General features: G+C 49.5%; 2 protein-coding genes across 5 annotated transcripts in view; one reads left to right on the forward strand and one right to left on the reverse strand.

Annotated features, from left to right (window-relative positions):
* LOC109421987 (pituitary homeobox homolog Ptx1) overlaps window positions 1–14,000 on the forward strand; it is a 208,281-nt gene that overhangs the window by 94,930 nt on the left and 99,351 nt on the right. The gene's annotated exons all lie outside the window — the stretch shown is intronic.
* On the reverse strand, window positions 3,392–10,918 carry LOC109432734 (uncharacterized). 4 transcript variants are annotated; one of them, XM_062844901.1, is made up of 2 exons: window positions 6,827–10,918; window positions 3,392–6,766 (listed from the first exon to the last, which is right to left on the reverse strand). In XM_062844901.1, exon 2 carries the CDS (start codon window positions 5,558–5,560, stop codon window positions 3,398–3,400), a length of 2,163 nt encoding a protein of 720 aa, XP_062700885.1. In that variant the 5' UTR covers window positions 5,561–6,766; window positions 6,827–10,918; the 3' UTR covers window positions 3,392–3,397. The 4 variants fall into 4 exon arrangements, with proteins under 4 accessions (XP_062700885.1, XP_062700884.1, XP_062700883.1 ...); XM_062844900.1 differs by having other exon boundaries at window positions 3,392–6,434; window positions 6,496–10,918; XM_062844899.1 differs by having other exon boundaries at window positions 3,392–6,150; window positions 6,235–10,918.

The following is a 14,000-nucleotide window of genomic DNA, read 5'->3' on the forward strand; positions in this document are numbered from 1 at the left end:
GTGGAGCAGTATTGCGACGGCTTCTCTTCCTCAGCTCTCGTGGTCAAATCTCCCAGTGATTGGTGTTTTGATAGCTTGGCTGCTCCGTGGTTGATAGGCACCGCCTGTGTACATAGCTTGAACAGCCCGGAATCTCGCTGCTGGGAACGAAGATTCCAGTAGATGTAGTCGTCAAATCGGTGTCACGGAAGTGCAGAATTCGGTTGGAACTTCTCTGCCCTCCTGTTCGCTGTAATTATGCCCAAATATGGTGTTTTTTCAGCGTTCGCTTCGTCGTTGACAGGCACCGCCTGTTTGCATAGCTTGCATACTTTCGTTTAGTCCGCCTTGATGTCCTTCGCGTGGTATCTTCCCTTCTTGCCGCTTAGAACATCTTCTAACACGTACAGGTTCGTCCCGATGACCTCCTTGACGATGGCCGGAACGAATTTCGGCTCGAGCTTGCTGTTGATTTGGTCCGCCTTCGAGGAGAGTACGAACGATCGCCGCCAAACCAGGTCTCCGACTTTGAACGCTACTGATCTTGTGCGAAGGTTGTATCGCTGCTTCGCCCGCTGGTGGCTGTTCTTGATCCGCTCGATGATTAGCTTCTGGATTCGACGAATCGCCGAGAGTCGCAGGTCCTGCGCTACCTTTGGGTCTTCTGGCGTGTTGAGTTCCTGCTGCGTGTACAGATCCGTGTGCAACAACAGATTCCGTCCGAAGTTGGCTTCGTGTGGACTGACGCCCGTCGCCTCGTGTCGAGCAGCGTTTATCGCCGCCGTGATCGCCGGTAGCTTTTCGTCCCACTCTCGATGATCGCCGTCCAACAATGCCCGGATGCAGGTTACTACGACGCGGTTGACGCGTTCGGCGTTATTGACCTGCGGACAGTAGAACGCTGTCTTCATGTGGCCGATCTTGTGTTTCGCTAGCCAGGATTTGAAGACCATTGATTCGAACTGCTTCCCGTTATCGGACAGTATCAGCCGCGGCCGAGAGAACTTCAGACAAACTTCTTCTTCCAGGAACTCCACCATCTTCTGCGAATCTGCTGCGCGCATCGGCTTGACAATTACGTATTTGCTGACCCAGTCGACTACTACCAGCAGCACTGTGTTTCCTCGCTTGGAACGTGTGAGCGGACCGACAAAGTCTACCGATATCATCTCCCAAGGAGTCTTCGCCGGCTTCGGGTTTCCCATTTGCGGCATCATTCTTTTCCCCGGTGCCTTGCACGCTTTGCAGGTCGCACAGTTCATAACGTAATCGTGAATCTCCTGTTGCATCTGTGGCCAGTAGTAGTGGGCTTGTAGCTTGTGCCAGGTCTTGTAGAAACCAAGATGCGCTGCTGCCGGTTCGTCGTGGAATCTTCGGATTAGCTGGAACCTCTCTTCTTTCGGAACGACTTGCTTCCACTTGTGGTAAACTGCTCCCACTTCGTCCTTGCAACGGCAGTTCTTGAATAGCGTGTCGTTTGCTATGCGGAAGTCCGGGAACTTATCTCCTTCGCTCTTTACTCTGTCCACCAGCTTCCTGTACCACGGATCCAGGACTTGGTCTACCGTGAAGACTGCTTCTGCTACCGTCCTCGAGAGAGCATCTGGAACAACGTTGATGGAACCCTTCCTGTACCGGATCTCGAAATCAAACGCGTTCAGACGCAACAGCCACCGGCTCATCAAAGCCGTCGGGTTCTTCATCGACTTCAGGTAGCTGAGAGCTGCATGGTCACAGTGGACAATGAATCGGATTCCTTCCACGTAGCCTCTAAACTTCTCGATCGCTCGGATCACTGCGAGGCACTCCCGCTCCGTGACCGAGTACTTCCTCTCCGATGCTGACAACTTCTGCGAGAAGTAGCTGATGGGATGTTCCTCGCCGTTGATCTCCTGCGTTAGCACTGCTCCGATTGCTGTGTCGCTGGCATCGCACGCTATGGCGAACGGTTTGCTGTAGTCCGGCATCGCCAGTACCGGTGCCGAAACCAGAGCTGCTTTTAGCTTGAGGAACGCTTCTTCAGCTATCGGATTCCAACGGAACTTGGTCTTGCCTGACGTCAAGTTTGTTAGCGGAGCTGCTAGCTGCGAGAAACCGGCGATGAAGCGTCGGTACCAGTTGCAAACACCGAGAAATCGCTGCACTTCTTTGCGTGTTGTTGGAGTCGGGAACTGTACAATCGCCTGGATCTTCTCTTCGTCTACACGCCAACCTTGCTCGTCGATTACGTAACCGAGGTACTTCATGCTTTTCCGGCAGAACTTGGACTTCTCCGATGAAATCGTGAGATTTGCTTGGCGTAGCCGGCGGGCTACTTCTTCGAGCAGAGCGATGTGCTCTTCGAATGTTTCAGAGCAGATGATAATGTCATCCAGATAATGGAATACCAGTGGCTCCAAATCGGCGAAGAGGTGAGTCATTAGTCGCGCTAGAGCTTGGCTAGCCGTGCACAGCCCGAAAGGCACCACCTTGAATTGAAAGTGGCCTCTGGATGGAACGGTGAAGGCTGTCAGTGGTCTCGAACCTGGATGGAGTGGTAGCTGCCAGAAGGCATCCTTGAGATCGATCGAAGAGATGTATTTGCTGCTTCGGAGGTTGTTGGTGATCGCTGCAATCTGGGGAATCGGATATCCCTCGTTCACCATGACGGAGTTGAGGTGACGCGCGTCCAAGCAGACGCGATACTGCCCAGTCTTCTTCTTGACAGCGACCAGCGGGTTGTTCCATGGCGAGAACTGCGCCTCCTCGATAACGTCCAGCGCAATCATCCGGTCGATCTCTCTGTTGACCTCCTGCAGAACGTACGGCGACATGGGGTAATGCCGTTGTTTGCGGGGTGGTGCATTCCCTACATCGATTCGATGCTCGTACAGCTTCGTGCGTCCTAATCTTCCATCTACCGCTTTCGGAAACTTCTGAATCGCCTGCTCCAGGCGCCTCTGCTGTTCCGGACTGAGCTGCTTCATCTCCTGTTCTTCGATGATCTGATCTTCCTGCTTCGCTTCGAGTGTGCAACACACTGCTTTTACACCGAATTTGTCCCAGAAGTTCATTCCCAGGATGATGCAGTCTGGAATCGAAGGCACCAACAGCACTGGAAGAACTTCGTTGCGGTTGTTGTACACGATCGGTAAATAGACGAAGTTTGCGATGCTGTGTCTCGTGCCGTCTGCCGTCTTTATTCCGCCGCTGACGGTTCCTTTCTGTAATCCGCATTCCTCTGCCAGTTCGACTCTTCTTCCTCCTAGCAGAGAGCAGTTCGCTCCACTGTCCAGCAAAGCTGTCAACTCCTTTCCCAGCACTGATATGACAGCGTGCGGTCGATTGTCACTTCCGGGGTTGATAATGATCGAGTTGAGGTTTTGAAATTCCGGGATATCGGAGGGGTCTCCGAGATTTTGCGGAGAGCTGCTCCCCTCTACTGCTGGTTCTCCGCTTGGTAGTTTACCGCGTCCATGCGGCACGTGAAGCAACTGCGCAGCGAGTAGCCTTTCCTTCCACAACGGTAGCAGAATAGGATGGCTTGCGGCTTCGGACAGTCCATGAATCTGTGACCCTCCTCGTCGCAGTTCCAGCAAAGCATTGCTATTCGTTGGCCGTTCGGAGCTTCTTCCTGTTGTATTTGGCGATCTTCCCGTTGTCTGGCTGGTTCTGGCAGCAGACGTTGGCTTCTTCGGTTATTGTCGCTCTGATCCGAACTTGGCATCCCCTGTCGTGCATGCCAGCCCTGTGCTCTTTGCGGCTGTTCTTGCTGTTGTTGTGGTAGCCGAGTCTGGTACGATGCGGTTTGCGGCCGCTGCTGCCGTGCCGGCGTTTGCGCCTCTCTTGTGTACTGCCGCGCTGCTCGCAGGACGTCAGCCTCTGTCCGGTTGTACCTATCCGTTGGCCTTGTCTGCCTTTCGTCGCGTGCGGCAAAGCTTGGTCTCGCAGATCTCCGCTCAATGTTCAACTTCAACGCGTTGACTTGCTCCACCAGCTCGTCGATGTTGTGCTGCCAATTGTCTTCTGGTCCTTCCTCCGCTGCTTCGTGCTCGAATGCGCCTTCTTCTACATCCACGGCGTGAACTCTGTTGAACCGCTGTGGCTGTTGGTGATGCTGAATCGGTGGTGGTCTGCTGGTTACTACTGGCGTAGCGAAGTTCGGTTCAAGAAGCGCGCTGTGCGGAATGGGAATCCTGCGCTGCCTGTTCAGAAGCATTCTCGTTTCGTCGTATCCGGTGCAGACTTCCACCATTTCTTCCAGTGAACGAGGCCTCGCTGCTGTGACGATGGCTGCGTAGTTCTCGTTCATGTTCTTCTTCACCAGGAAGAACTTTTCGTCGTCTGGAATTGGTGGATCGACGAAGCGGAAAAGCGCTGAGATGTCTCGGTAGAACTTCGCAAAGGATTCCTCCCTTCCTTGAAATCGAAAGCTGGCTTCCAGACGCAGAATTTGGGAGTATCCGCTGGGCAGGAATTCCCTTCTGATCTCCCGCTTGAACTGGTCCCAAGTGCGCAACAGGTTTTGCGACGTTGCTCGCGAGTACCAGTCGATTGCGTCCTCCTGGAGTAGATGCTTGATCGAACTCAGGAGTGTGGCATCGCTCATGCCTTCCGACCTCGCGAATGTCTCCACGCGATCTAGGAACACGTTGAGTGATGTTGTGTCCTTCTCGCCGCGAAATTTGAAAGGCCAGTTGTGCACCGCCTTCTGTATTCGGCGATCGTCCGCTCGTTCCGGTGCTGGTCGATCTCGCCGGATTAGCCGCTCTAGGTCCTCTCGCATTCGATAGTTTTCTTCACGCGTCCGCTGTTCTCTTTCCTGCATTTCCGCTATTCTCGCTTGCAGCTCCTGAACTTCTCGTGACTGTGCTTCTGGGACTGGCCGGTTCCATATTTCTCGCTCCCGGGGAAGATAGGGAGGCGGTGGTGAGGTGTTTCGTTGTCTAGGCTGTGTCTCCCCTACATCTTCGTTGTCTAGCGCTCGGAATGAACTAGAGAACAGCAATCCTCGTCCTTGTCCACCGGAGAAAGACGTCACTGGTGGTGGTGTGGTTTCTTGCCTGGAAGCGACGCCCACTGGAATCGTGGCGTCCGTTTCGCCACCTACTGCTCCTTCCTCTCCACCGTTGTTCCTTCGTATGGCTCCAGTTGACGTTGCTTGACTAACTACACTTTCACCTCTTGGCACACCGTTCACTACACTTGTCCCGTTCACTTTATTTAGAAGTACGTCGACATGCACCGACAGCATTGCGTGAGTTTCCCGCAGTTCGTTTGGAGGACGGATCAACAGTAATCGATCACGATAGTGGTAAAGACGTGTTCGTATTTGGTTTAAAGCTACGCTATCGGCTGTGCGGATGGCCGCTTCTGCGCCAATGTGCAGCTGGTGAACTTGAGATTCACATTGCTCTAGGTTGGATTGTGTGCTCATGACATGGTCTGAGCTAGTAGGCTTACTATCTCTCAAGGACTCTTCTTGTATTAAGGCCTTGAGGCGAAGAACCTTGCCTCTATGTGTAGTGGGTCCAAGGTTTACTACGTGGCGTAAAGCCAACTCGTAGTTTACTTCTTCATCAGTCAAATGGGTAAAGTCCATTTTTATTTCGAACTTAATGCGTAAGGGTTAAAATTATATTGGTTATCGTAGGCCGGATAACCAAAAAGCACAAAAACCAAAAACTTTTGCTCACAAACCAAAAAATCGCTAAACGGTAGTTTAAATGTGGATTTTCAGTTGGGCGCCAGTGTTGCAAGTTTCCCGGTAGGGGCAGAGCGAAAACTACCGAAGCGAAACACAAAGCAGACACTAAAGGGCCAAGACACCAACGAAATCACAAAACGTGTAGTTCATTTTAACAATCTGTATTGCCAAACATCTTTGTACTCCTCCTTCCTAAACTTCCTACCCTCAAAGGCCTTTGATTGACTTTCTTAGGTGCTAAACATATTCATTTTCGCTTAAGTCTAATGAAGGGTACTCACGGTACCGGAACTAGCACCTTCTGGCCGCATCGAATCCCGACAATTTACGCGCCCCTTCGGCAGTGGGACGATCCGTCGCTCGTCCGCTCATGCTGATTTCAGGCTGACCCCCGGTGCCCGACCAGGTTCGGAATCTGCTTTGGACGTTCGAATCCGACGATCGATCCAGAGGTACGAACTCGGTTTGTCGCGGTTGCGTCGAAGCTGAAAGACAGTCAATAAGAAAACCCTGTCGTACGGAAAGTTAGGTTTTGCTCCGACCGACATTCTTGGAAATGGATATCTTACCCTTAAAAGGGGTTTTCCGTTGCGTTGATTTGGTTGACGCTGACGCGACCATGGATCTTCCTATCTCGTCCCGGAAGGTACCGTATTGACCGATTTCGTGCCGATTCGCCGCCTAGGTCCGGGCGGGCAGTGGCCGATGATCGTGCAGTGTTCCGACTGACGATTACTGCGTCTCAGATCTGACCGCTCTCGTGATTTGTCTGAGGGCAATGTAAGATTAGTTTGCTTATACTTCGCCTTTCCGAACGGGGTCGTACTCACCGATGAACATTCGCCCCGTCACGACTCCGATCCAAGAAACGTCCTCTCCTACACCGCCGTTCCGATCGCTGTCGCCCTGTCTGGAAAGCACAAAAGGACTCGTTTCTGGACGCGCTTGTGTCTCCGCGTACTCTCCGCCAACGGATGCCGACTTTTGACCGCCTAGTATTCAGTCCACGGAACTAACTCTGTCGAGGAGGCCCGTTTCCTTCACGGAAGTACGCTTTCTGAACGTGTTACTTTTGCTGCCACAGCTTCCGGACGATGATATCTAGCATAACGGCGAAAATCAATATGAGGGCCTTCTTCTTGCTAGACAGGTAGTACTCACCGGATGGGATCTGATTTGGGACGCCGATCCTAACCTCGTTGCGATCGCCTCGTGGAGCGAGCCTTGTTCCGTCCGGATCAGCAAGCGTCGGTTCGTCGAACCCCGACCGTTTTCTTGATGCTACTGCTCTGAGGAGCACGGCTTCCTGTGGTCCCAGCCAGGCCTAACCACACCGGTTCCCTGATGGATCTGCGCACGTGGTTCTGCGCGACTCGGCGCGTCCTTTTCGCGGACGTGCTTTTGACGTGGAGAGCAATCTATATCTTAACGGGAACGCCCTTGCTGAGCTGGCAAATGGTATCCTTCCTTTTAAATGCTCTCGTTGCGCCCACCTCCGTAGGACCCAAAAACTTTTCACCCGCGGCGCGTTCTTTTTAACACACTTTTCACGATGGCGGTCGGTTCGAAATGAGCCGTTTGCCAGTTCACTCCAACGGGACTTCTTTTTGCCTCCCGCTGACCAAGGCTTGAGCGAGAATGTGTGTGTGCGGTTCGCTCTGTGGGAAGCAAACTACGAATGACAGCTGTTTGGTTGTCGGACTGGAGCGATTGTCGGTATAATTGCTTGAGGTGATTCGAATTGGCCGTTAGCGCTCGAAAATGCACGGAGCGAGATGGTGAACTCATTTGTGTTGTTTTTCATAGTTTCTTATAACTTTTTTATTCTATCTTGAACAAATAATAGTGATACGGGCCCAAATCAAACTTAAACGTAACATAACTCGAAAGAACAGCCTATGATTCAAAGAAGGAAAAATCTTTGATAAAATATTGACAGACTCAACGCCAACTAATCCCTGAATGTCAAAACTAGAAAGAATAGCCTATGATTAAAAGAAGGAAATATTTCTAATGATCATATTGGTAGTTGGAATGTCAAAAACTTCCTCTGAATTCTTTTGAGCATAATTCGGCCAAACGGCTTTCGGCCAAACGACCATTCGGCCAGATGGCATTCGGCCAAATGGCGTTCGGCCAAACGGCATTCGGCCAAACGGCATTCGGCCAAATGGCCGGACACCAATCATCTCAGTTCGACGAATTAAGATAATGTCTGTATGTGTGTATGTATGTATGTCTGTGCGCAAAATTAGTTCACTCACTTTAAAAGCACTTCTCGTTGGTCGATTTTTCAGATTTTAGCTCGAATCGAATCGGAATTTTACCACATTGTTTGCTATTGAAAGTGGTCCGGATCGGTTGAAACGTTCTGGAGTTATGGCCATTTCAGTGATCCGGACCAGCACCGGTAGAACCGGTCGTATATAAAACTGAACCAAGCCTCATCATGCGATACATCGAACTGCGGCGATTATCATAACCCTTAGCATGGTTGACGAATTTTATGCGGAAATCAACACTGGAAACCAGAAATTCCATGATTTCTGTCCTAAATTGAGATGGCAGCCAAATATTCAAGATGCTGGCTCCAAATTCAAGATGGCGGCTGTTTAATGGTGTTTTAGGCTCTAAAACCATGACATATGGGTATATTTGATATGGGGAAGATGTCTGGAGTCCAAGAATGACAACTAGAATTTCCAAGATGACGACCTAGAATCCAAGATGGCGGCTCCAAATTTCAGATGGCGGCTACGTAACCTTCACATACCCGGCATCCGGCAACTTATTTTCAAAATGCTGGTATTTCGTCAATTTTCATCCGATTTTTTTGAAGTTGCCCTAAATTGGTGCAAGTTTATTACACCCAAGTGGCCATGCAATATCCCGAACCTTTCCGGAGATATTTCGGATTGTGCTGGGGCCAGGAAGGGTGCCGAAATGGCTTAACATGATTATTTCGTGTGTTGTTGTGTTTGAACCATCGATTTTCAGCAGAACTTTCATTGCGAACAATTAAACACAACCACGAATATCAAACTTGAATGAGTTGACTCATCCGGATCACCGTGATTGGTTCCATGGGGGCCTCATTGGGGACACTTCGGGTTATTATCCAAAACATGTCGTGCGACATATAAAACTTCATGATTTCGAATGACTGAGTCAGAAAAGATACCCAGAAGTCTGTATCAATCCCGAAAGCCCCGGAATATCTAGCAGAGGTTCCACGGAGGTGACAACATGATTTGCAACCAAAACATGCCGTGCGACTTATCAAACTTTGTTGATTCAAATATTCGGTAGTTGGTCAATTGACCTGTCGCGGCGCTGGTATCGTTTTTGCTCCAGTTTGACGTTTGCTCACTACCGCCATCTAGTGGTGGCTTGTCCAAACACGGCATGATTAGCATTGGGCGATTACGATTTATTGACGATGATTTTTAATATAAATTGTTGTAAATGTTACATCTGTTTCTCTGTGACTGACATGGCTGCTCCGGAACACCTGAAATAGGTTCCGTGGGGCCCTCTCAAACACAATAACACACGAAATAATCACTTTTAGCCATTTGGCAAAACAGAACCTATCCCCACCTCCTGACCTCAGCACAATCCGGTATATCTCCGGAATGGTTCCGGATATTGCATGGCCACTTGGGTGTAATAAACTTGCACCAATTTATGATCGATTGAGGGCGACTTAAAAAAAAAAAAATCGGATGATGTTAATCTTAATCTTTTAATCTTTTTCCTTCTAAACCATGGGAGGATAATCTCGTGAAGCTTGCCCTCGTTTGGCAGCACCACCTTAAGATACGCTGAGGTGACATTTGGTTATTTCAGTCAGTTGGAAGATATTGACTAGGCTGTTGGATCCTTTACTGATCGTTGCGAGCAGAGCGCAACGATAGGACCTGAGGTCAAAATTTCGACTGCAATTCGAACACTTCATTTTCAAACATCCAGCGTTGAACGTATCTTTCCAATTGGTTTCAATTTTATAACATGTTCTGACATTATTTGTCAGAACTCATTTCCTTTCACTAAATCGAACGGTCCTTTAAAGACATCGGATCTACAACTCCATAAAGCAATCATTGCCTTTAAATGCTCTCTCCCATGAAGTTCTCGCCACATGAAAGAATACACCATCTCTATTCAAAATGCTGCATCATTCTCACCCAGTAACCGGATGCTTTTCTATACGAACAAAACCCGCCCACAGTATCCTGCAGCAAAAAGGACACATCATCATCATCGCCACCATCATCGTCACCATTCCGAAGAGATTGAACTGTACGTTAAGCAAAATTTACTCCCAAAATGCCCCATCACCCTTCTTCCCCGCGCAATTCCGCAGGACCCGGGACACCATCTTCATAAATCTCAATTTAAACATTCCCCATCGACCCCAAATTCCCCCCTGCCCGTCATCCTTTCATGCTGCGCTGTGCCACCAAGAAAATATCGATTTTTCCCGAACAAAAAGGAACCCCGACCGAAGCGAACCAAACCAAACGACGACGACGCGTGCTTAGGGGGGCGATGATGATCCTTCTAATCGTGCCCGGAATCGGTATCTGTCTGTCTCTTGCAAACCTCCGACCAACCGGGTATTGATTTTTGCCAGCGTCTCACCATGAACGAACAACAGCCGTGGTCCGCTTTTCTGAATATTTATGAATCGTCTTCTATCCCGTCCCTTCTTGTCCTTCCATCACCTCACGGTCTAGTCCACGTCCCGTTTTTCGCTTTAGTAGGTGATGATTTAGTGTATTTATTTTGAGCAACCCAATATTTATGTACATGTGGATGCGGAGGACGTCGAAGACCTTCGTCGAAGACGATACCTCCTATCTTCTGCGAGGCAGCGAAGCGCATCCAGGGCTTCAAGGGAACCATAAATTACGTATTATCTGGTGCTTGCCTTGGTCCGGTTTCTTTTCTTCGTTCTGGGTAAATTGTTGTAGACAACTACATTCGATTCGATACGTGTGTCCCTTCGGAGGATGGATGTGTGCTGGATGGAATATTCGTCAGAACACTGCAGAGTGGTTCAGAGAACTTATATAGCTGTGGAATCTTTGTGGACTTTCCTGTGGAATCTCTGTGAAAATAACGATGGAATCCCTGCAGAGACTACAGTGGAACCTTTGTGAAGATTTCGGTGGAATCTCTTGAAGATTCCTCGAGCATCTTTGTGGAGAATCCTCTGGAACCTCTGTGAATACTCTTCTGGAATCGCTGTGCATATTCCTCTGTAATCCCTGCAGTTATTCCTCTGGAATCTTTGAGGAGATTCCACTGGAATCATTATGGAGATTCCTTTTGGAATCTCTGTGGAGATTCCTTTTGGAATCTCTGTGAAGATTCCTTTTGAAATCATTGTGGAGATTCCGTTTGGATTCTCTGTAGAGATTCCGTTTGGAATCTCTGAGGAAATTCTTTTTGGAATCTCTGTGGAGAATTCCTTTGGAATCTCTGTGGAGATTCCTTTTGAAATCATTGTGGAGATTCCGTATGGATTCTCTGTGGAGATTCCGTTTGGAATCTCTGTGGAGATTCCGTTTGGAATCTCTGTGGAGATTCCGTTTGGAATCTCTGTGGAGATTCCGTTTGGAATCTCTGTGGAGATTTCGTTTGGAATCTTGTTACGGGTTCTGTGGAGAATCCTCTGGATTCTCTGTGGAGAATCCTCTGGATTCTCTGTGGAGAATCCTCTGGATTCTCTGTGGAGAATCCTCTGGATTCTCTGTGGAGAATCCTCTGGATTCTCTGTGGAGAATCCGCTGGATTCTCTGTGGAGAATCCTCTGGATTCTCTGTGGAGAATCCGCTGGATTCTCTGTGGAGAATCCGCTGGATTCTCTGTGGAGAATCCGCTGGATTCTCTGTGGAGAATCCGCTGGATTCTCTGTGGAGAATCCGCTGGATTCTCTGTGGAGAATCCGCTGGATTCTCTGTGGAGAATCCGCTGGATTCTCTGTGGAGAATCCGCTGGATTCTCTGTGGAGAATCCGCTGGATTCTCTGTGGAGAATCCGCTGGATTCTCTGTGGAGAATCCTCTGCATTCTCTGTGGAGAATCCTCTGCATTCTCTGTGGAGAATCCTCTGGATTCTCTGTGGAGAATCCTCTGGATTCTCTGTGGAGAATCCTATGGATTCTCTGTGGAGAATCCTCTGGATTCTCTGTGGAGAATCCTCTGGATTCTCTGTGGAGAATCCGCTGGATTCTCTGTGGAGAATCCACTGGATTCTCTGTGGAGAATCCACTGGATTCTCTGTGGAGAATCCACTGGATTCTCTGTGGAGAATCCACTGGATTCTCTGTGGAGAATCCACTGGATTCTCTGTGGAGAATCCACTGGATTCTCTGTGGAGAATCCACTGGATTCTCTGTGGAGAATCCACTGGATTCTCTGTGGAGAATCCACTGGATTCTCTGTGGAGAATCCACTGGATTCTCTGTGGAGAATCCACTGGATTCTCTGTGGAGAATCCACTGGATTCTCTGTGGAGAATCCACTGGATTCTCTGTGGAGAATCCACTGGATTCTCTGTGGAGAATCCACTGGATTCTCTGTGGAGAATCCGCTGGATTCTCTGTGGAGAATCCGCTGGATTCTCTGTGGAGAATCCGCTGGATTCTCTGTGGAGAATCCACTGCATTCTCTGTGGAGAATCCGCTGGATTCTCTGTGGAGAATCCGCTGGATTCTCTGTGGAGAATCCGCTGGATTCTCTGTGGAGAATCCGCTGGATTCTCTGTGGAGAATCCGCTGGATTCTCTGTGGAGAATCCGCTGGATTCTCTATGGAGAATCCGCTGGATTCTCTGTGGAGAATCCGCTGGATTCTCTTTGGAGAATCCGCTGGATTCTCTGTGGAGAATCCTCTGCATTCTCTGTGGAGAATCCTCTGGATTCTCTGTGGAGAATCCTCTGGATTCTCTGTGGAGAATCCTCTGGATTCTCTGTGGAGAATCCTCTGGATTCTCTGTGGAGAATCCTCTGGATTCTCTGTGGAGAATCCTCTGGATTCTCTGTGGAGAATCTTCTGGATTCTCTGTGGAGAATCCTCTGGATTCTCTGTGGAGAATCCTCTGGATTCTCTGTGGAGAATCCTCTGGATTCTCTGTGGAGAATCCGCTGGATTCTCTGTGGAGAATCCGCTGGATTCTCTGTGGAGAATCCGCTGGATTCTCTGTGGAGAATCCGCTGGATTCTCTGTGGAGAATCCGCTGGATTCTCTGTGGAGAATCCGCTGGATTCTCTGTGGAGAATCCGCTGGATTCTCTGTGGAGAATCCGCTGGATTCTCTGTGGAGAATCCGCTGGATTCTCTGTGGAGAATCCGCTGGATTCTCTGTGGAGAATCCGCTGGATTCTCTGTGGAGAATCCGCTGGATTCTCTGTGGAGAATCCGCTGGATTCTCTGTGGAGAATCCGCTGGATTCTCTGTGGAGAATCCTCTGCATTCTCTGTGGAGAATCCTCTGCATTCTCTGTGGAGAATCCTCTGGATTCTCTGTGGAGAATCCTCTGGATTCTCTGTGGAGAATCCGCTGGATTCTCTGTGGAGAATCCTCTGGATTCTCTGTGGAGAATCCTCTGGATTCTCTGTGGAGAATCCTCTGGATTCTCTGTGGAGAATCCTCTGGATTCTCTGTGGAGAATCCTCTGGATTCTCTGTGGAGAATCCTCTGGATTCTCTGTGGAGAATCCTCTGGATTCTCTGTGGAGAATCCTCTGGATTCTCTGTGGAGAATCCTCTGGATTCTCTGTGGAGAATCCGCTGGATTCTCTGTGGAGAATCCGCTGGATTCTCTGTAGAGAATCCGCTGGATTCTCTGTGGAGAATCCTCTGCATTCTCTGTGGAGAATCCTCTGCATTCTCTGTGGAGAATCCTCTGCATTCTCTGTGGAGAATCCTCTGGATTCTCTGTGGAGAATCCTCTGGATTCTCTGTGGAGAATCCTCTGGATTCTCTGTGGAGAATCCGCTGGATTCTCTGTGGAGAATCCGCTGGATTCTCTGTGGAGAATCCGCTGGATTCTCTGTGGAGAATCCGCTGGATTCTCTGTGGAGAATCCGCTGGATTCTCTGTGGAGAATCCGCTGGATTTTCTGTGGAGAATCCGCTGGATTCTCTGTGGAGAATCCGCTGGATTCTCTGTGGAGAATCCGCTGGATTCTCTGTGGAGAATCCGCTGGATTCTCTGTGGAGAATCCGCTGGATTCTCTGTGGAGAATCCGCTGGATTCTCTGTGGAGAATCCGCTGGATTCTCTGTGGAGAATCCGCTGGATTCTCTGTGGAGAATCCGCTGGATTCTC

Source organism: Aedes albopictus, chromosome 1 (genome assembly GCF_035046485.1).
Source record: "Aedes albopictus strain Foshan chromosome 1, AalbF5, whole genome shotgun sequence".
In the NCBI taxonomy this organism is placed as follows: domain Eukaryota; kingdom Metazoa; phylum Arthropoda; class Insecta; order Diptera; family Culicidae; genus Aedes; species Aedes albopictus.

Excerpts from the sequence above, each read along its gene's own strand:
- LOC109432734 (XM_062844901.1), bottom strand. The coding sequence starts at position 5,560 with ATGGACTTTACCCATTTGACTGATGAAGAAGTAAACTACGAGTTGGCT.